A 21,526-nucleotide genomic window follows, 5' to 3' on the forward strand; every position below is an offset into this window, starting at 1 on the left:
CACGCCAGTGCCACAAATGTTGGAGGAAAAAAAAAAAAAAGTTGGTACTATTATTTCTAAATACAAAAAATAATCCCACGTTAATTAAAATGCAAAGTAAAGCCTATATAATAGAAATATTATTTGTTACAACATTACGCCCCCCCCCCGCCCCCTCCCTTCCCGTATCATGACTCTTTTTGGACGTCACCACATCAAAAAATCAACACAAGATGTCAAAACGGCCAAAACTGTCAGGTGCCCAGGGAAGAAATAAGAGAAAAGAAGAGGAGGAGAAACGAGAAAAAGACAAGAGGTAGCAGGTAGGTAACGTTAGCCTACATGAAATTGTCTGTTACAGAATGTGATAGTAACCTGGCTTTTTAGCATTAAGCTAATGTTACATGATTCGGCAATTGCTAATCAATAAATAGCTAGTTCTGTTTTAACGTCGGGTTAATATTGTGGAGGGGGCTAAATTGTTATGGAAAATAATAATGTAACGTTTTTATTACAGTACTCCCATCTTACATTCCTCAGGGACATTTGTATTAGATCTTTTAAGCAGGTGTTTTTTGTTTACATTGTTATTGCCTTCTGGTTAGCTAATGTTTGCCCTGCAGGTAATAGTCACTTTTCCACCCCTTTATATATTAGGTATAGTTGTAAGCCTAGTTGTTAAAGTGCACATCATTAATGTAAATTAAGCAATATGTATGTAAAAAATATTGTATTTCATATATTCATTTTTTATTTTTTGCATTCATTTATTTATTCATATTTTTTTTATCTTGTTAACTATTCTGATTGTTAATTTGCTTTCTTTAAGTAAAAAAAAAAGGTCAAAGACAAAGCTATTCGGTTTCTTGTGAGTATATACACTTCACTGCCGATGTGGGGGGGGCGCCACCTAAAATCTTGCCTAGGGCGCCAGATTGGTTAGGGCCGGGCCTGGTAGAAGGTGGGGATTGAACCAGGAACCCTCAGGTTGCTGGCACGGCCACTCTCCCAACCGCGCCACGCCGGTTAAAAATAAAGAAAACACATTGAATGAGAAGGTGTGTCCAAACTTTTGGTCTGTACTGCATGTTCAAATTCTGTCTTGAAATCTAACTTTGTTTAGGGATCCATCCATCCCATCCCATCCATTTTCTACCGCTTGTCCCTTTTTGGGGTCGCGGGGGGTGCTGGAGCCTATCTCAGCTGCATTCGGGCGGAAGGCGGGGTACACCCTGGACAAGTGGCCACCTCATCACAGGGCCAACACAGATAGACAGACAACATTAGGGCCAATTTAGTGTTGCCAATCAACCTATCCCCAGGTGCATGTCTTTGGAGGTGGGCGCCAGATAAAATTAGAAAACATTTTAATAACATAATTACCAGTAAAGTATTCTGTTTCAAACCTGACAAAAGTGGAAAAAAATAATATTTTCATGAAAGAAGGGAACAAATGCATGGCAAAAAAAACTACAATCTCTATAAAGTTTTGAGTTTTACTTCTGAAAAATGGTTAAAAAGAGAATCCTCTCCCAGGATGTGTTAGTGTTACAAAATGACATGATAATTCCCCACATTGCAACATTCTGAGTGCCGGTGGTCAAACAAACAGAGATCATCACAACTGGAGTGACTCATTAACTTCAGTGTTCAGCAAAGCAAAACATTTTTTGACAAAAATGACAAAATAGTCTCACCCAAAAGGCATCCTTAAAGTCTAAGTCCATCCTGAAGTGCGGCGCACGTTGCGACGGCCAGGTTGACACCGCGAGTGAAAGGATGCAGGAAATGAGTCGAGTCAACTGCAGCTCGCTCATTTGTTTGAAAAAGAGGAAGCACGTGAGCAGCCGCTACCATGACGGACTGGTAGTTCACTTTTTAAGCAAATACTTGTCAAGTGTTTCATATACTTCTCCAATGTGGAGGCCCGGCCTGACCTCAAAGTAAATCATGGCGTTGCAGTTCATCATGTGACTCGTGCAGGTGAAAGTAAATGAGAGATACAAAGTCTCCCTACTAAACCACCAGTGCTTCCATGGAAATGCCCCCCTCTACCTCAAAGAACTGCTCAACCCCAAATCCTCCACACGACACCTCCGCTCCGGACAGGCTAACCTCCGAGGACAAAGCTCTGAACAATGGGAGACTGGGCTCTCTGCTCCGCCGCTCCCAGTCTGTGGAACGCTCTCCCTGACCACCTGAGGGCACCACAGACTGTGGATGCTTTTACAAAAAGGCTTAAAAACCTTTCTTTTTAAAAAAGCCTTTTTTTAGATATACACTATATTGCCAAAAGTATTTGGCCACCTGCCTTGACTCACATATGACTTGAAGTGCCATTATGGCTGATTCTCCACTTCGTGCGCGCGCGTGGTGCCTTTTTGCGTGCGCGCGCGCGGTGCCTTTTTGCGCGCACGCGGCGCCTTTCTGCACGCTCTCTGTGTACTCCTGGCATCTCTCCTCGCGCTGTCATGTTTCTTTTTGGCACTTTGGGGGGCGGGTATGCTTAGACGGCCCCTCCTTTCTGATTGGCTGTGAGCATTTTTCATATGACCAATCATTCTCCAGCGTAGCAACGTTGTAGTCATCTTCAGAGGTGTGGACTCGAGTCACATGACTTGGACTCGAGTCAGACTCGAGTCATGAATTTGATGACTTTAGACTCGACTTGACAAAATGTAAAAAGACTTGCAACTGGACTTAGACTTTAACATCAATGACTTGTGACTTCACTTGGACTTGAGCCTTTTGAATTGACATGACTTGACATGACTTGCTACTTTCCCCAAAACCCAAAGATGAAAAAGTTATTCGGGAGCGCTCCGTATTTGTCATTGTGTACTTGTCTATCAGCGTTGCGTGTGTCAGCTGGTGTGGTCTCAGTACAACAGCCAATCAAATTAGATCTACTTTGTTTTCATCACACAGCATTCATCCAATCAAATTGCAGGACAACCAACGAAGAAGACATGTCCAAACCACACGCCAGTGAACAAAAAATGATACCTAAAATAATTTCGTTTGGGTATAAAAATTACGAGGTGGTCAACACAAAACGGTTTGCAGTATGCAACACATGCGGTTCGAAAATTACTGATGGAGAGGCAACAACTTCCAACTTCGTCCGGCATTTGAAGTTGCACAAAGAACGGTAAGTTTTGAATGTAAGATAACGTTTATTGGCTAAGTAACGTGACTTTTATTTGCTGTGTAGTTAAATCAGTGAGGCTGTAAACTCACTGCTAACGTTATAACGTTATTGCAAACACGGGAATCTGTTGCAGTTCACTACCTTATTCATACTTTTTGTTCAGTGATTTTTTTTAAGCAGGGTTACGTTAGTCAATATATCACACGTAACGTTAGACGGCGGTCAGCAGCACCGCGTATTTTAGCCACCTAAAAAAAGACAAAAATAGTAAAATAAAGGTCAGTTAAAATGTATACTATATTATGAATATGTGTACCGTTTTAGCTAGCTTTCTGACATACTGATGGTTGTTTACCTCAGTGGTCCCCAACCACCGGGCCGCGGCCCGGTACTGGTCCGTGGATCGATTGGTATCGGGCCGCACAAGAAATAATTTTTTTTTCTTTTCTTTTTTTAATTAAATCAACATAAAAAACACAAGATACACTTACAAGTAGTGCACCAACCCAAAACAACTCTCTCCCCCTTTTGTTCTGGGCATTGAACATGAAGACTCTTCCTTCACTGTTCCGAGTGGCCATGAGAGTCTTGGCAGTGCCTGCCTCCAGTGCTCCAGTGGAGCGAGTTTTCAGCCATGGTGGCATCATACTACGCCCCCATCGTGCACAAATGACTGACAGACTCTTGGCTAATTTGGTCTTTTGCAAATGCAATGCAGCATAGGGCCCTGACATATAAAAAGTACAACTTTTTTGTTATGTTCACGTATATGTCATGTTTTTTCAATGTTAACACTTTTGTACAAATAAGTACATTTGCACTTTATTTTTCAATGTGTTTGTTCTGTAAAGGAATGAGTTAATGTTTAAAATGACTGGTTAATAGTGCTATTATAAAGTGCAATGTCAGCACAATTTTCTTTCCTGCAATTTAAAATGCACTTGTTTTAATAAATAAATACAGCGTTTGAAAAGCATACACAATCTGTGTTAATATATTAGTCTGTGGTTAAAAGGACTTGAAAGGACTCGAAACTCAAAATGCAGGACTTAGGACTTGACTTGAGACTTTCCAGTCTTGACTTTGGACTTGACTCGGGGCTTGCCTGTCTTGACTCGGGACTTGACTCGGACTTGAGGGCAAAGACTTGAGACTTACTTGTGACTTGCAAAACAATGACTTGGTCCCACCTCTGGTCATCTTACCTCGGACATCTAGCCTCAATCATTACATTGATGTCAATGGTACATGTACTAATTAAATTACCATAACTTGCTCGATTTTCGACCAATTTACAAACGGTTTGCCTTGTTACAAATCTTATTACATGTAGATATGACATAGGATGATGTACCTGTTGAAATTACCTCTTTCGCTTTAAAAAAAAAACGACTTAATTATGCAACATAGTTGTGTAGGGTCAGTGTTAGTCAGTTCTCTGATTATTTTAAACTGTTTCAGAATACATTATTAAAAGCTATTTTTAACATTTTAAAAACAAAATTCAAAGATTATTTCATTAATTTTATGGCTGAATCAAAAGAAATTCCATAAATTAGAAAACAAATGTTCAAGAAGAAGTGAAAATGTAAAATAATGTTATGGTTGGATGTCATTGCTGGTGGACCAGTTCTGGCTGAAAGATGTGATTATGGTGTTTGTTGTCTTATTATTTATTTGGGTCACATTTTGTATTACCCTGTATTGTGTTTATGTGGTATGAAATAACCTTCATCAGCGCGCGACATTTTTTTTATCCACTTCTTCCTCCGTAAATCTTGATACATATTGACGATGACCCGCCCTGCTATACTTCTGATTGGCTCTGAGCATTTTTCAGCATTTTTCGCCTGACCAATCAGAAAGAAGGGGCCGTCTAAGCATACCCGCCCCCAAAGTGCCAAAAAGAAACATGACAGCGCGAGGAGAGATGCCAGGAGTACACAGAGAGCGCGCAGAAAGGCACCGCGCGCGCGCAAAAGGGTGTCGCGCGCGCGCACGGAGTGGAGAATCAGCGCGCGATAACAGTTTTTATGCGCTCGGATTTTTGGCACTAATGTGACGCCATATGCCATCCCATGGAATTGTCCAAAATGTTTTGGTATCCTGGAGCATTCAAAGTTCCTTTCACTGGAACAACTCCTGAAAAACAACCCCACACCATAATTCCTCCTCCACCAAATTTCACACTCGGCACAATGCAGTCCAAAATGTAGCGTTCTCCTGGCAACCTCCAAACCTAGACTGGTCCATCAGATTGCCAGATGGAAAAGCGTGACTCACCACCCCAGGGAAGGCGTCTCCACTGCTCTAGAGTCCAGTGGCGACGTGCTTTACACCACTGCATCCCATCCATCCATCCATCCATCTTCTTCCGCTTATCCGAGGTCGGGTCGCGGGGGCAGCAGCCTAAGCAGGGAAGCCCAGACTTCCCTCTCCCCAGCCACTTCGTCCAGCTCTTCCCGTGGGACCCCGAGGCGTTCCCAGGCCAGCCGGGAGACATAGTCTTCCCAACGTGTCCTGGGTCTTCCCCGCGGCCTCCTACCGGTCGGACGTGCCCTAAACACCTCCCTAGGGAGGCGTTCAGGTGGCATCCTGACCAGATGCCCGAACCACCTCATCTGGCTCCTCTCGATGTGGAGGAGCAGCGGCTTTACTTTGAGCTCCCCCCGGATGGCAGAGCTTCTCACCCTATCTCTAAGGGAGAGCCCCGCCACCCGGCGGAGGAAACTCATTTCGGCCGCTTGTACTTGTGATCTTGTCCTTTCGGTCATAACCCAAAGCTCATGACCATAGGTGAGGATGGGAACTTAGATCGACCGGTAAATTGAGAGCTTTGCCTTCCGGCTCAGCTCCTTCTTCACCACAACGGATCGATACAGCGTCCGCATTACTGAAGACGCCGCACCGATCCGCCTGTCGATCTCACGATCCACTCTTCCCTCACTCGTGAACAAGACTCCGAGGTACTTGAACTCCTCCACTTGGGGCAAGATCTCCTCCCCAACCCGGAGATGGCACTCCACCCTTTTCCGGGCGAGAACCATGGACTCGGACTTGGAGGTGCTGATTCTCATCCCAGTCGCTTCACACTCGGCTGCGAACCGATCCAGTGAGAGCTGAAGATCTTGGCCAGATGAAGCCATCAGGACCACATCATCTGCAAAAAGCAGAGACCTAATCCTGCAGCCACCAAACCGGATCCCCTCAACGCCTTGACTGCGCCTAGAAATTCTGTCCATAAAAGTTATGAACAGAATCGGTGACAAAGGGCAGCCTTGGCGGAGTCCAACCCTCACTGGAAACGTGTCCGACTTACTACCGGCCATGCGGACCAAGCTCTGGCACTGATCATACAGGGAGCGGACTGCCACAATCAGACAGTCAGATACCCCATACTCTCTGAGCACTCCCCACAGGACTTCCCGAGGGACACGGTCGAATGCCTTCTCTAAGTCTACAAAACACATGTAGACTGGTTGGGCAAACTCCCATGCACCCTCAAGGACCCTGCCGAGAGTATAGAGCTGGTCCACAGTTCCACGACTAGGACGAAAACCACACTGTTCCTCCTGAATCCGAGGTTCGACTATCCGGCGTAGCCTCCTCTCCAGTACACCTGAATAGACCACTGCATCCCATTCTTTGCATTGGAGTTGGTGATGTATGGCTTAGATGCAGCTGCTCGGCCATGGAAAGCCATTCCATGAAGCTCTCTGCGTACTGTACGTGGGCTAATTGGAGGATCACATGAAGTCTGGAGCTCTGTAGCAACTGACTGTGCAGAAAGTCTTTGCACTATGCTGACCCTCTCTGTAAGTTTACGTGGCCTACCACTTAGTGGCTGAGTTGCTGTTGTTCCCAAACTCTTCACTTTTCTGATAATAAAGTTGACTTTGGAATATTTAGGAGCGAGGAAATTTCACGACTGGATTTGTTGCACAGGTGGCATCCTATGACAGTTCCACGCTGGAAATCACTGAGAGCGGCCCACAAATGTTTGTAGAAACAGTCTCCACGCCTAAGTGCTTGATTTGATACACCGGGACAAGTGATTAGGACACCTGATTCTCATCATTTGGATGGGTTGCCAAATACTTTTGGCAATATAGTGTATGTGTGCTAGTTCTAGCTATTAGGCTGTTCTAGTTTTTATTTTTTTTACTATTTATTTTACTTGTTGGGGGCAGCTATTTGTGGTTCTAGTGTTGTTTTTGTTTTTTAAATGCACTGTAGCACTTTGAGGTTGTTTGCTCAATGTAAAGTGTTCTTACAAATAACATCTATTAGAGAATGATGGCGTTACAGTTCATCGTGTGACTCGTGCAGGTGTCTGCCGTAGTCGGTGACTTCACTGTGCAGGAAGGTGTCTTGGTTCTTCAACACTTCGTCCGCGGAGATCTGCCCGTCTTCATCCTGGTCCATCTCTTTGATGAGGTAGAGAGCCTGACCACGGCGAGGGGGGAAAAAACAAAACATCAAGGATATTAATTGAGACGAGATGACCGCCTGACTCGTCTTACTTCTTCCCGGGCAGATCCGTAGCTGTTAGGTGCGATCCAGCGCAGTTGCTCCTCTCGATTCAACCTGCCGTCCTGGTCCTGGTCGTAGAGGTCCTTGAAGCGCACCGTCTCCTCAACCTCCCACTGCGAAGGTGCGTCCTCTGAAACACCACATGTGTTCAGGTCAGTTTCCCAAATCGATTTGTAAGGTTCTAAACTCGATTTGATCTGTCCTTAAATATTGAAAATGTCTCAAATATGTTACAAAATACTCATGAACTATTATATAAACTATACACTGCAAAAACTGAAATCTAAGTAAGATTAAATATCTCAAATAAGCATACTTGCCAACCTTGAGACCTCCAATTTCGGGAGGTGGGGGTGCGTGCGGGGGGCGTGGTTGGGGCGGGGGCGTGGTTAAGAGGGGAGGAGTATATTTACAGCTAGAATTCACCAAGTCAAGTATTTCATATATATATATATATCCCCGCGACCCCGAAGGGAATAAGCAGTAGAAAATGGATGGATATATATATATATATATATATATATATAAAAAATACTTGAATTTCAGTGTTCATTTATTTACACATATACACACACATAACACTCATCTACTCATTGTTGAGTTAAGGCTTGAATTGTCCATCCTTGTTCTATTCTCTGTCACTATCTTTCTAACCATGCTGAACACCCTCTCTGATGATGCATTGCTGTGTGGCACGCACAAAAGTGCTTTCATCAAATGCACTAGATGGCAGTATTGTCCTGTTTAAGAGTGTCACAACATTGCTGTTTACGGCAGACGGACTACTTTACTGTAGACGTTCTTTATATTGTGGGAAAGCGGACTCAGGTCCGCGTGGAGCTGGAGGGGGCGTGGCCTCCAGCTCCGCCTGAATTTCGGGAGATTTTCGGGAGAATGATTGTCCCGGGAGGTTTTCGGGAGAGGCGCTGAATTTCGGGAGACTCCCGGAAAATCCGGGAGGGTTGGCAAGTATGCAAATAAGGGTGATATTTGCTTATTTTCTGTCTGATAAGATAATTCTTCTCACTAAGCAGATTTTATGTTAGTGTTTTACTTGTTTTTAGTGTTTTGGTCCTAAGTTATCTCAGTAAGATATTACAGCTTGTTGCTGAGATTTGATGACCTATATTGAGTAAAACATGCTTGGAACTAGAATATCAACTGTTGCAAAGCTGTGTCATCAACACTCACAAGTAGTGATGGGTCCGGCAACACCGATGCATCGGCGCATGCGTCGAGCTCATAGAGCAAAACCCTGTGTCGGTGCGCGTACCGCTTTTAGAAAGTCACGTGACCGATCATGAGCTGTTTCGGTCACGTGACCGATACGCGAACTGTGTCGCACTGACGCCTCCTCTGTGCCCTGTGAGCGGGTCTTTTCTACAACCAGAAAAATAATAACTAAGAAGAGAAATCGTCTAAAATTTAACACGTTGGAAAAACTGTTTTTTTGGAATAAAAAAAGTGTAAAAAAAAAAAAAAATTCCCAGTCCACAAGCATCCGCATTCACAACACGTTCTCTTAGATTTCCATGTTATGATACATGTTCACATTATTTATTGACTGTATCTAAAAAAGATACAAATATATTTTTATTTAAATGAAGATTTGAAATAATCCTAAATGCAATACAATGACTTGGTTTATATTATTGTATATACTAGGTCAGGGGTCGGGAACCTTTTTGGCTTAGAGAGCCATGAAAGCCAAATATTTTAAAATGTATTTCCGTGAGAGCCATATAATATTTGTCTTAACACTGAATACAACTACCGGTAAATGCGTGCATTTTTAAGTAAGACCAACATTTTTAGAGTATAATAAGTCTCTCATTATTTTTAATAACATTGTTATTCTGAAGCTAACCAATAATAAATAAAATACTTCCTACCATTAATGCGACTTCTTGAACAAGTGCGGTAGAAAACGGATGGATGGATTAAAATGCATGAGAATGTTTTATATTTTCAACGTTATTTTTAACACTGTGATTACCAGCGGAATTATTCAGTACTTATCCTGTTAAGTAATGTCAGCTAAGATTTATCTGAGAGCCAGATGCAGTCATCAAAAGAGCCACATCTGGCTCTAGAGCCATAGGTTCCCTACCCCTGTACTAGGTCATAAAATCAGTGTCAGTTGAGTCGGTCCATAGGTTGCCTGTAGGGATTTTTAATATCCAGCAGATGTCAGTATTTAGTGACACAGTATCAATACAGTTTTGCAATGTGTCAAAACGCTTCATGACGCCTCATCAACCCATCATGGGGCGGCATGGCGCAGTGGGTAGAGCAACCGTGCCAGAAACCTGAGGGTTGCAGGTTCGCTCCCCGCCTCTTACCATCCAAAAATCGCTGCCGTTGTGTCCTTGGGCGGGACACTTCACCCTTTGCCCCCGGTGCCACTCACACCGGTGAATTGAATGAGGTGGTGGTCGGAGGGGCCGTTGGCGCAAATTGCAGCCACGCTTCCGTCAGTCTACCCCAGGGCAGCTGTGGCTATGAAAGTAGCTTACCACCACCAGGTGTGAATGATTGATGGGCTCTACATGTAAAGCGACTTTGGGTACTTAGAAAAGCGCTATATAAATCCCAGTTATTATTATTATCACTACTCACAAGTATAAAACGACTTTTTCAAAGTACCGTATTTTTCGGACTATAAGTCGCAGTTTTTTTCATAGTTTGGCCGGGGGTGCAACTTATACTCAGGAGCGACTTATGTGTGAAATTAACACATTACCTTAAAATATCAAATAATATTATTTATCTCATTCACGTAAGAGACTAGACGTATAAGATTTCATGGAATTTAGCGATCGGGAGTGACAGATTGTTTGGTAAACGTATAGCATGTTCTATATGTTATAGTTATTTGAATGACTCTTACCATAATATGTTACGTTAACATACCAGTTGGTTATTTATGCCTCATATAACGTACACTTATTCAGCCTGTTGTTCACTATTCTTTATTTATTTTAAATTGCCTTTCAAATGTCTATTCTTGCTGTTGGCTTTTATCAAATGCATTTCCCCAAAAAATGTGACTTATACTCCAGTGCGACTTATATATGTTTTTCCCCTTCTTTATTATGCATTTTCGGCCGGAGCGACTTATACTCCGAAAAATACGGTAATAATTTCTTATTTCAAGCATGAAATAAGAAATCATGACTTTGACACAATTGTGTCTCATACCGTATTTTTTGGAGTATAAGTCGCACCTGCCGAAAATGCATAATAAAAAAGGAAAAAAACATATATAAGTCGCACTGGAGCCCGGCCAAACTATGAAAAAAACTGCGACTTATAGTCATAGATAAATAAATGATAAATGGGTTATACTTGCATAGCGCTTTTCTACCTTCAAGGTACTCAAAGTGCTTTGACAGTATTTCCACATTCACCCATTCAAACACACATTCACACACTGATGCGGGAGCTGCCATGCAAGGCGCTAACCAGCAGCCATCAGGAGCAAGGGTGAAGTGTCTTGCCCAAGGACACAACGGACATGACTCGGATGGTAGAAGGTGGGGATTGAACCCCAGTAACCAGCAACCCTCCGATTGCTGGCACGGCCAAATGGACTTTGCTGTTATTTTCAATGAAACAATAGAAAACACGTACTCATATAGTAGTACAGTAAACTGACAGTTAATATTTAAACATTTAACATGTGACATTTCTAACTATTTTGAACAGAAATAGTTCATGCACATTCAGGTAAATTCTTCAAAATTACAATTAAAAAAATGTGGCTGGGGGCCGGGGTGTGTGTGTGTGTGTGTGTGTATATATATATATATATATATATATATATATATATATACACACACATACATATATATATATATATATATATATATATATATATATATATATATACACACACATACATATATACATATATATATATATATATATATATATATATATATATATATATATATATATATATATACTAGAGATGCGCGGATAGGCAATTATTTCATCCGCAACCGCATCACAAAAGTCGTCAACCATCTGCCATCCACCCGAACTAACATTTAATCGAAACCGCACCCACCCGCCATCCGCCACCCGCCCGTTGTTATATATCTAATATAGACGATGCAAGGCATTAGTGAGGTTATAAAGCTTTTGCCTGTTAAAGAAAGGAGACTGATCCAATGTAGCAGAGACATTCGATGCGTGCCACGCTGTCACGGCCCAGACGCACACCAGTGCGCAATCATCTGGGAGCCGCGCTGAGCGCACCTCCAAGCGCGCTCGCGCCACTCAAACTGCTGCAGGCAGCTGCGTTCTGTCTTGTTTTAACATCCTGTGGCACTCTTCTGGGATCACGGCGGACGAAACTGCTCATGCTCAGGGTGTTTGTGGAGGTTCGGGGTTTTGCACAAATGTGATGCACCATGTTAGATGTCCCGGTTTTGTGACTGCCGTAGACATAAACAGCGTCGCAGCTCTTGCAAATCACGTAGCCAGCATTACTATCATCCTGATTTACAACCTCATAAAAACGAGTCCACGCTGAACTTTTCTGGCCTTTTTTTCCCTGGTCTTTAGTATTCCCTTTTTTAGTTTGTCGCGTACCACGTTTGCTGCCGGCGTTGCCATCTCTTTTTTTTTTCTTCTTCTGTTGTGGCATGCTGCAGGTGCCTGCTCGTTTTTCGTATGTGGGTAACATTTAACTATGTATATATATTTCCGAATTGGTTTAACTGCCACCCGCCTGAATCTATTTAAAATCTAATTTTTTTAAAATTTCAACCGCCCGACCCGACCCGCGGATAAAATCTAATTTTTTTTTATTTCAACCGCCCGACCCGCGGATAATCCGCGGACTCCGCGGTTGTGTCCGCAAACCGCACATCTCTAATATATACATATATATTCCTCGCGCACTAATTGACTGAAAGAGCCCACACTTGGCGCGATGATGTCATGTTATCCATGGAAAAATGCATTTTTAGACCATAAGATTTGCCTGAGCGGCTAGGAGACCCCGAGAGTAACAAGCGGTTGCCTTGTTGCCTTTCCATTAATAACAATAAACTCGTTTTTAGTATAGGTTTGCTGGTTTCGAGAAATGTAATGCAGAGCGCATATCATTATGTCAAGATAATGGCACTACCATTTACTTCAATTAAGAATATTTTTCAACATATTAAGGAAAAAGGGTCAACATTTTTTTTTCTACCTAGAAAAGTGCACTTGTTGTTAGTGAGAATATACTTATTTTATGATATTTTTGAGTTCATTGAGGTTAGCTAATTTTACTTGTTTTGGAAAGTCTTGACAAGCCAAATTTTCTTGTTCTATTGGCAGATAATTTTCTTTAGTTCAAATAAAATACCCCAAATTTTTGTGTTTTTTTTCTTCTTGTTTTTGAACACTGACTTTTTGACAAGGCAGTAAATCTTACTCACCGTCCCGTCGAAGATCGCCAATAAATTCCTTCAGGCTGATCAGTCCATCGTGATCCGTGTCATATTCACTCAACACATCCTCGATGGCAAAGTCCTGTCACGAGAAGACCGGTAGATGTGACTAGTCAAACTGCACACAGATTTAATCGCTTTTACCGCCATGTGGTCCACTTCGGAGGGGTGGGTGAAGGCCAAAAACTCGGTCACGTTGAGGCCGGGTGTGCCGTCCACATCCGCCGAGTCGAAGCGCCTCCTGTCCTTCAGGTGCAGCTGTGGCCAGTACCAGGTCAGGTCAGTACCAGGTCACGTCAGTGTTTCTATGGACTGGTGATTGTTTAGGTGCGCCAACATACGTGTCTCATGGACTCTCGCTCCGCATCATCCGCAACGGGGCCTTCGTCCAAACTAAACAGCTCGGCCATGTTGTACTCCTCCCATGCCACCACACCGTCCTGGTTCACGTCAAATTCGGGGAAGCGCTCCTCTGCGTCATCCAGGGCGTATTTTCTGTAGACCAGCTGAATCCACACTGTGATCTCCTCTGCAATATGATGTGTAGTTTGTGTTACCGCCACAAGATGGCAGTAACATGAGTGGTCAGCATCAAGCAGTTAGACATCTTTGCAAATGCTTTAAAAAATTATTTAAAAAAGGTGACCCGCCACCTCATTAGAATATGGTATAACACCATTTAATTGTCTGCGATGAGGTGGCGACTTGTCCAGGGTGTACGCCGCCTTCCGCCCGATTGTAGCTGAGATAGGCTCCAACGCCCCCCGCGATCCCAAAAGGGAATAAGCGGTAGAAAATGGATGGATAGATGGACCCGCCACCTCATTAGAATATGGTACAACACCATTTAATTGTCTGCGATGAGGTGGCGACTTGTCCAGGGTGTACCCCGCCTTCCGCCCGATTGTAGCTGAGATAGGCTCCAGCGACCTCAAAAGGGAATAAGCGGTAGAAAATGGATGGATGGATGGACCCGCCACCTCATTAGAATATGGTACAACACCATTTAATTGTCTGCGATGAGGTGGCGACTTGTCCAGGGTGTACTCCGCCTTCCGCCCGATTGTAGCTGAGATAGGCTCCAGCGCCCCCTGCGACTCCAAAAGGGAATAAGCGGTAGAAAATGGATGGATGGATGGACCCGCCACCTCATTAGAATATGGTACAACACCATTTAATTGTCTGCGATGAGGTGGCGACTTGTCCAGGGTGTACTCCGCCTTCCGCCCGATTGTAGCTGAGATAGGCTCCAGCGACCCCAAAAGGGAATAAGCGGTAGAAAATGGATGGATGGATGGGCCCGCCACCTCATTAGAATATGGTACAACACCATTTAATTGTCTGCGATGAGGTGGCGACTTGTCCAGGGTGTACCCCGCCTTCCGCCCGATTGTAGCTGAGATAGGCTCCAGCGCCCCCAAAAGGGAATAAGCGATAGAAAATGGATGGATGGATGGACCCGCCACCTCATTAGAATATGGTACAACACCATTTAATTGTCTGCGATGAGGTGGCGACTTGTCCAGGGTGTACCCCGCCTTCCGCCCGATTGTAGCTGAGATAGGCTCCAGCGCCCCCAAAAGGGAATAAGCGGTAGAAAATGGATGGATAGATGGACCCGCCACCTCATTAGAATATGGTACAACACCATTTAATTGTCTGCGATGAGGTGGCGACTTGTCCAGGGTGTAACCCGCCTTCCGCTTGATTGTAGCTGAGATAGGCTCCAGCGCCCCCCGCGACCCCAAAAGGGAATAAGCGGTAGAAAATGGATGGATGGATGGACCCGCCACCTCATTAGAATATGGTACAACACCATTTAATTGTCTGCGATGAGGTGGCGACTTGTCCAGGGTGTACCCCGCCTTCCGCCCGATTGTAGCTGAGATAGGCTCCAGCGCCCCCTGCGACTCCAAAAGGGAATAAGCGGTAGAAAATGGATGGATGGATGGACCCGCCACCTCATTAGAATATGGTACAACACAATTTAATTGTCTGCGATGAGGTGGCGACTTGTCCAGGGTGTACCCCGCTTTCCGCCCGATTGTAGCTGAGATAGGCTCCAGCGCCCCCCGCAACTCCAAAAGGGAATAAGCGGTAGAAAATGGATGGATGGATGGACCCGCCACCTCATTAGAATATGGTACAACACCATTTAATTGTCTGCGATGAGGTGGCGACTTGTCCAGGGTGTAACCCGCCTTCCGCTTGATTGTAGCTGAGATAGGCTCCAGCGCCCCCCGCGACCCCAAAAGGGAATAAGCGGTAGAAAATGGATGGATGGATGGACCCGCCACCTCATTAGAATATGGTACAACACCATTTAATTGTCTGCGATGAGGTGGCGACTTGTCCAGGGTGTACCCCGCTTTCCGCCCGATTGTAGCTGAGATAGGCTCCAGCGCCCCCCGCAACTCCAAAAGGGAATAAGCGGTAGAAAATGGATGGATAGATGGACCCGCCACCTCATTAGAATATGGTACAACACCATTTAATTGTCTGCGATGAGGTGGCGACTTGTCCAGGGTGTACACCGCCTTCCGCCCGATTGTAGCTGAGATAGGCTCCAGCGACCCCAAAAGGGAATAAGCGGTAGAAAATGGATGGATGGATGGACCCGCCACCTCATTAGAATATGGTACAACACCATTTAATTGTCTGCGATGAGGTGGCGACTTGTCCAGGGTGTACCCCGCCTTCCGCCCGATTGTAGCTGAGATAGGCTCCAGCGCCCCCCGCGACCCCAAAAGGGAATAAGCGGTAGAAAATGGATGGATGGATGGACCCGCCACCTCATTAGAATATGGTACAACACCATTTAATTGTCTGCGATGAGGTGGCGACTTGTCCAGGGTGTACCCCGCCTTCCGCCCGATTGTAGCTGAGATAGGCTCCAGCGACCCCAAAAGGGAATAAGCGGTAGAAAATGGATGGATGGATGGACCCGCCACCTCATTAGAATATGGTACAACACCATTTAATTGTCTGCGATGAGGTGGCGACTTGTCCAGGGTGTACCCCGCCTTCCGCCCGATTGTAGCTGAGATAGGCTCCAGCGACCCCCGTGACCCCAAAAGGGAATAAGCGGTAGAAAATGGATGGATGGATGGGCCCGCCACCTCATTAGAATATGGTACAACACCATTTAATTGTCTGCGATGAGGTGGCGACTTGTCCAGGGTGTACCCCGCCTTCCGCCCGATTGTAGCTGAGATAGGCTCCAGCGCCCCCCGCGACCCCGAAAGGGAATAAGCGGTAGAAAATGGATGGATGGATGGACCCGCCACCTCATTAGAATATGGTACAACACCATTTAATTGTCTGCGATGAGGTGGCGACTTGTCCAGGGTGTACCCCGCCTTCCGCCCGATTGTAGCTGAGATAGGCTCCAGCGCCCCCCGCGACCCCAAAAGGGAATAAGTGGTAGAAAATGGATGGATGGATGGACCCGCCACCTCATTAGAATATGGTACAACACCATTTAATTGTCTGCGATGAGGTGGCGATTTGTCCAGGGTGTACGCCGCCTTCCGCCCGATTGTAGCTGAGATAGGCTCCAACGCCCCTCGCGACCCCAAAAGGGAATAAGCGGTAGAAAATGGATGGATAGATGGACCCGCCACCTCATTAGAATATGGTACAACACCATTTAATTGTCTGCGATGAGGTGGCGACTTGTCCAGGGTGTACCCCGCCTTCCGCCCGATTGTAGCTGAGATAGGCTCCAGCGACCCCAAAAGGGAATAAGCGGTAGAAAATGGATGGATGGATGGACCCGCCACCTCATTAGAATATGGTACAACACCATTTAATTGTCTGCGATGAGGTGGCGACTTGTCCAGGGTGTACCCCGCCTTCCGCCCGATTGTAGCTGAGATAGGCTCCAGCGCCCCCCGCGACCCCAAAAGGGAATAAGCGATAGAAAATGGATGGATAAAAGTTAAAAGTTAAAGTACCAATGATTGTCACACACACACTAGGTGTGGCGAAATTATTCTATACATTAATCTATATATTATATACCGTACAACCCTAATATATATATATACAGTGGGGCAAAAAAGTATTTAGTCAGCCACCAATTGTGCAAGTTCTCCCACTTAAAATGATGACAGAGGTCTGTAATTTTCATCATAGGTACACTTCAACTGTGAGAGACAGAATGTGAAAAAAAAATCCAGGAACTCACATTGTAGGATTTTTAAAGAATTTATTTGTAAATTATGGTGGAAAATAAGTATTTGGTCAATAACAAAAATTCAACTCAATACTTTGTAATATAACCTTTGTTGGCAATAACAGAGGTCAAACGATTACTATAGGTCTTTACCAGGTTTGCATACACAGTAGCTGGTATTTTGGCCCATTCCTCCATGCAGATCTTCTCGAGAGCAGTGATGTTTTGGGGCTGTCGCCGAGCAACACGGACTTTCAACTCCCTCCACAGATTTTCTATGGGGTTGAGGTCTGGAGACTGGCTAGGCCACTCCAGGACTTTCAAATGCTTCTTACGGAGCCACTCCTTCGTTGCCCGGGCGGTGTGTTTGGGATCATTGTCATGCTGGAAGACCCAGCCACGTTTCATCTTCAAAGCTCTCACTGATGGAAGGAGGTTTTGGCTCAAAATCTCACGATACATGGCTCCATTCATTCTTTCCTTAACACGGATCAGTCGGCCTGTCCCCTTAGCAGAAAAACAGCCCCAAAGCATGATGTTTCCACCCCCATGCTTCACAGTAGGTATGGTGTTCTTGGGATGCAACTCAGTATTTTTCTTCCTCCAAACACGACGAGTTGAGTTTATACCAAAAAGTTATATTTTGGTTTCATCTGACCACATGACATTCTCCCAACCCTCTGCTGTATCATCCATGTGCTCTCTGGCAAACTTCAGAGGGGCCTGGACATGCACTGGCTTAAGCAGGGGGACACGTCTGGCACTGCAGGATTTGATTCCCTGTCGGCGTAGTGTGTTACTGATGGTAACCTTTGTTACTTTGGTCCCAGCTCTCTGCAGGTCATTCACCAGGTCCCCCCGTGTGGTTCTGGGATTTTTACTCACCGTTCTCATGATCATTTTGACCCCACGGGATGAGATCTTGCGTGGAGGCCCAGATCGAGGGAGATTATCAGTGGTCTTGTATGTCTTCTATTTTCTGATAATTGCTCCCACAGTTGATTTTTTCACACCAAGCTGCTTGCCTATTGTAGATTCACTCTTCACAGTCTGGTGCAGGTCTACAATTGTTTTCCTGGTGTCCTTCGACAGCTCTTTGGTCTTGGCCATAGTGGAGTTTGGAGTCTGACTGTTTGAGGCTGTGGACAGGTGTGTTTTAGACAGATAACGAGTTCAAACAGGTGCCATTAATACAGGTAACGAGTGAAGGACAGAAGAGCTTCTTAAAGAAGAAGTTACAGGTCTGTGAGAGCCAGAGATCTTCCTTGTTTGAAGTGACCAAATACTTATTTTCCACCATAATTTACAAATAAATTCTTTAAAATTCCTACAATGTGAATTCCTGGATTTTTTTTTCACATTCTGTCTCTTACAGTTGAAGTGTACCTATGATGAAAATTACAGACCTCTGTCATCATTTTAAGTGGGAGAACTTGCACAATCGGTGGCTGACTAAATACTTTTTTGCCCCACTGTATATACACTGTTTACATGTGGCCCTCTGATGGAAGCCATAACTGCGATGGGGCCCACAATAACAATGAGTTGACACCCCTGCTTTACCATGTTTCTTGCAGCACTCAGCTGTTACTGTGAATATAAATATTGTTGTTTACATCGGGGGTATTTACTGCTGACTGAGCAGTTTATTGCATCAGCCTCTTTCCAACCAAGGCACCGTCCTCTTTAGATATAATTAAAGCAGTCAACACAATCTTACCTGCACTTAGCTTGTTGTCAGCATTTGTGTCAATCTTCTTTACGATGTCCATCATCTTTTCCCTCTGCTGCTCCGGGCTTAGTTTCTTTAACGTTTCCGTGTCCTACAATGGCGTCAACAATGAGCGACAAGTCACAATTTTTTTTTTTTTTTTTTTTTTTATGGACATAAAAAGTCATTAGTGACCTTTTCTCCCAGCAGGACGTTCATATCATGCTCGGAGTTCAGCTGATGTTCCACATGGTCTTCATGAAGATGTTGGTGAGAGCTGAGTCCCAAAACTAAGTGGAGCACCAGCAATACCACCGCCGTTACAGCAGGGGGCGCCATCTGCCGGGAGATACGACATTAAAGAAGCCAGGAAGCTGCATAGTTCAGCTTCACAACATAAAATGTGTAGAGAATTTTATCATCAGTGTTTAAAAAAAACAACGCAAGGCACTTTAGTAGTTTTGTATTATTAAAAAAAAAACATTCGCTTTAGGTTAACTGTGATTGTTAGGAAAGTGTGAGATTATGTTAAATGACTCCAAAAGGCAGAAAGGAGAAGGATTAAAGATGCTATATAAACTATTCAGGCATAGTCAACTTCTCAAATACTCTTAATAATGTGATATTAAAGATTGCTATCTAAACTATTCAGGCATAGTCAACTACTCGAATACTCTTAATAATGTGATATTTGCATTACCGTGAGAAGTTGTCACCATCAAGGTTTGACTCGCTGCTCCTAAAGACGAGTTGTATTTCCGGTTTGGAATTTCACACAAAAATATTTTGTGACGACGTATTAATACCAAAACATCACAGGTCAATTCGTAAATCAAAGACCTGACCTCTTTCGGGGATCAATAAGCGAGCCACAAAGAATGCATGTGTTACATTAAACACTGTTGTCATAAACGTACGTTACCTTTCGATGTCAAATGTTTATCACTACTTGCAAGCTGACTAATGCTCGCTCCGAGCCGAGGCAAAACAGAATGTTATATTCACATTTTGGCATTGTTAACAGCTTAATGAGAGTGAATTGACAAGAATGGAGATTTATGTAAGTAAAAAAATATCTCACGTAGATGTAGACATAATGTAAATTGTAAGGTGCAATTGAATTTTACAGTTGTGATTTTGGATGCATGGTAAATTAAGAGGGTATTTGCTATCTTATTATAAATAGAAAATCGAAAATTCCTTTATTTGATTTATTTGTGAACGCAGCATGATTGCGTGCCTTTATGTTGAAGGCACGTTCAGCTGACTTGGAAATGCCCGCTCAATCCGTATGGTTGCTATGGTAGACAACCTGCAGTCCCGCCCTTTCAAATAGACCCCGCCCCTTGACCTCAATTATTCCGCACTGGATTGGCTAACGCGTATGTCACTCTGAAAAGAGAGCAACGACATTGGCTCCGACTGTTGTCAATCCAAAACGTCACGACTCAAAACACTTCCGTTTCCTTTCCCTGAGCTTATCCTCCCTGTCATGTAACATGGTTCACCATCAACTCTGACAGCAGGACAACTTCGTCCTTTTTTCTCGACCTCTTTTCCGACTGAGCGTTCGACGTAGCGGGGATTCATGTCCAAAGACGGTCGCTATGATGGCCGGCGGCGCGGTGCCGGACAGCACCGTCTCGGAGCGAGGATCGGGCATGGAGGTGACGGGAGGGAGAGGTCTGGCAGCAACAGCTCGGGCTCCTCACATGGAGGAGGAAAAGGCAAAAATGCGTCCATAAATGCTTTAAAGGTAACATTTCTCATTACGAGAACATTGTGTTGGTCAAAATATATCTAACTTAGGTCTTCTTCGTCAATGTGAGGTCTTTGTGTAGCGCTTGGTCGGCTAACACAGCAGCTAGCTAGCAGCCATGATTAAACACATTTTGTGTTACCTTGCTTACCTGCGTGTGCTACTAACTACTATACCTACCTGCGTGTGCTACTAACTACTATACCTACCTGCGTGTGGTACTAACTACTATACTTACCTGCGTGTGGTACTAACTACTATACTTACCTGCGTGTGCTACTAACTACTATACCTACCTGCGTGTGGTACTAACTACTATACTTACCTGCGTGTGCTACTAACTACTATACTTACCTGGGTGTGCTACTAACTAGTATACTTACTTGCGCGTGCTACTAACTACTATACTTACCTGGGTGTGGTACTAACTACTATACTTACCTGGGTGTGTTACTAACTACTATACTTACCTGCGTTTGTTACTAACTACTATACTTACCTGCGTTTGATACTAACTACTATACTTACCTGTGTGTGCTATTAACTACTATACTTACCTGGGTGTGCTACTAACGACTATACTTACCTGCGTGTGCTACTAACGACTATACTTACCTGCGTGTGCTACTAACTACTATACTTAAATGGGTGTGGTACTAACTACTATACTTACCTGGGTGTGGTACTAACTACTATACTTACCTGGGTGTGGTACTAACTACTATACTTACCTGCGTGTGCTATTAACTACTATACTTACCCGGGTGTT

At 44.2% G+C, this 21,526-nt stretch overlaps 3 protein-coding genes across 5 annotated transcripts in view; 1 reads left to right on the top strand and 2 right to left on the bottom strand.

Annotated features, from left to right (window-relative positions):
• The window catches only part of pstpip1a (proline-serine-threonine phosphatase interacting protein 1a), a 54,915-nt gene extending 53,119 nt beyond the window's left edge, over nucleotides 1-1,796 (bottom strand). Inside the window, exon 1 of the mRNA XM_061970393.2 lies at nucleotides 1,677-1,796. Within this exon, the coding sequence (XP_061826377.2) occupies nucleotides 1,677-1,796 (120 nt within the window). The remainder of the gene's footprint in view (nucleotides 1-1,676) is intronic.
• Nucleotides 1,462-19,789, bottom strand: rcn2 (reticulocalbin 2). Its single transcript, XM_072913899.1, has 9 exons — nucleotides 19,699-19,789; nucleotides 19,194-19,337; nucleotides 19,008-19,110; nucleotides 13,452-13,639; nucleotides 13,255-13,368; nucleotides 13,099-13,192; nucleotides 7,654-7,793; nucleotides 7,419-7,576; nucleotides 1,462-1,975 (listed from the first exon to the last, which is right to left on the bottom strand). The coding sequence occupies exons 2-8, from the start codon at nucleotides 19,335-19,337 to the stop codon at nucleotides 7,433-7,435; spliced, it is 927 nt and encodes a 308-aa protein (XP_072770000.1). The 5' UTR covers nucleotides 19,699-19,789; the 3' UTR covers nucleotides 1,462-1,975; nucleotides 7,419-7,432.
• Nucleotides 19,790-20,464: 675 nt separating this feature from the next.
• Nucleotides 20,465-21,526, top strand: part of scaper (S-phase cyclin A-associated protein in the ER) — a 146,084-nt gene continuing 145,022 nt past the window's right edge. For all 3 annotated transcript variants that reach the window (XM_061970390.2, XM_061970392.2, XM_061970391.2), the window contains exon 1: nucleotides 20,465-20,754. In XM_061970390.2, the coding sequence (XP_061826374.2) occupies nucleotides 20,587-20,754 (168 nt within the window). In that variant the 5' untranslated portion in view covers nucleotides 20,465-20,586. The remainder of the gene's footprint in view (nucleotides 20,755-21,526) is intronic.

The sequence above is a fragment of the Nerophis lumbriciformis genome, linkage group LG10, assembly GCF_033978685.3.
Source record: "Nerophis lumbriciformis linkage group LG10, RoL_Nlum_v2.1, whole genome shotgun sequence".
In the NCBI taxonomy this organism is placed as follows: Eukaryota; Metazoa; Chordata; class Actinopteri; order Syngnathiformes; family Syngnathidae; genus Nerophis; species Nerophis lumbriciformis.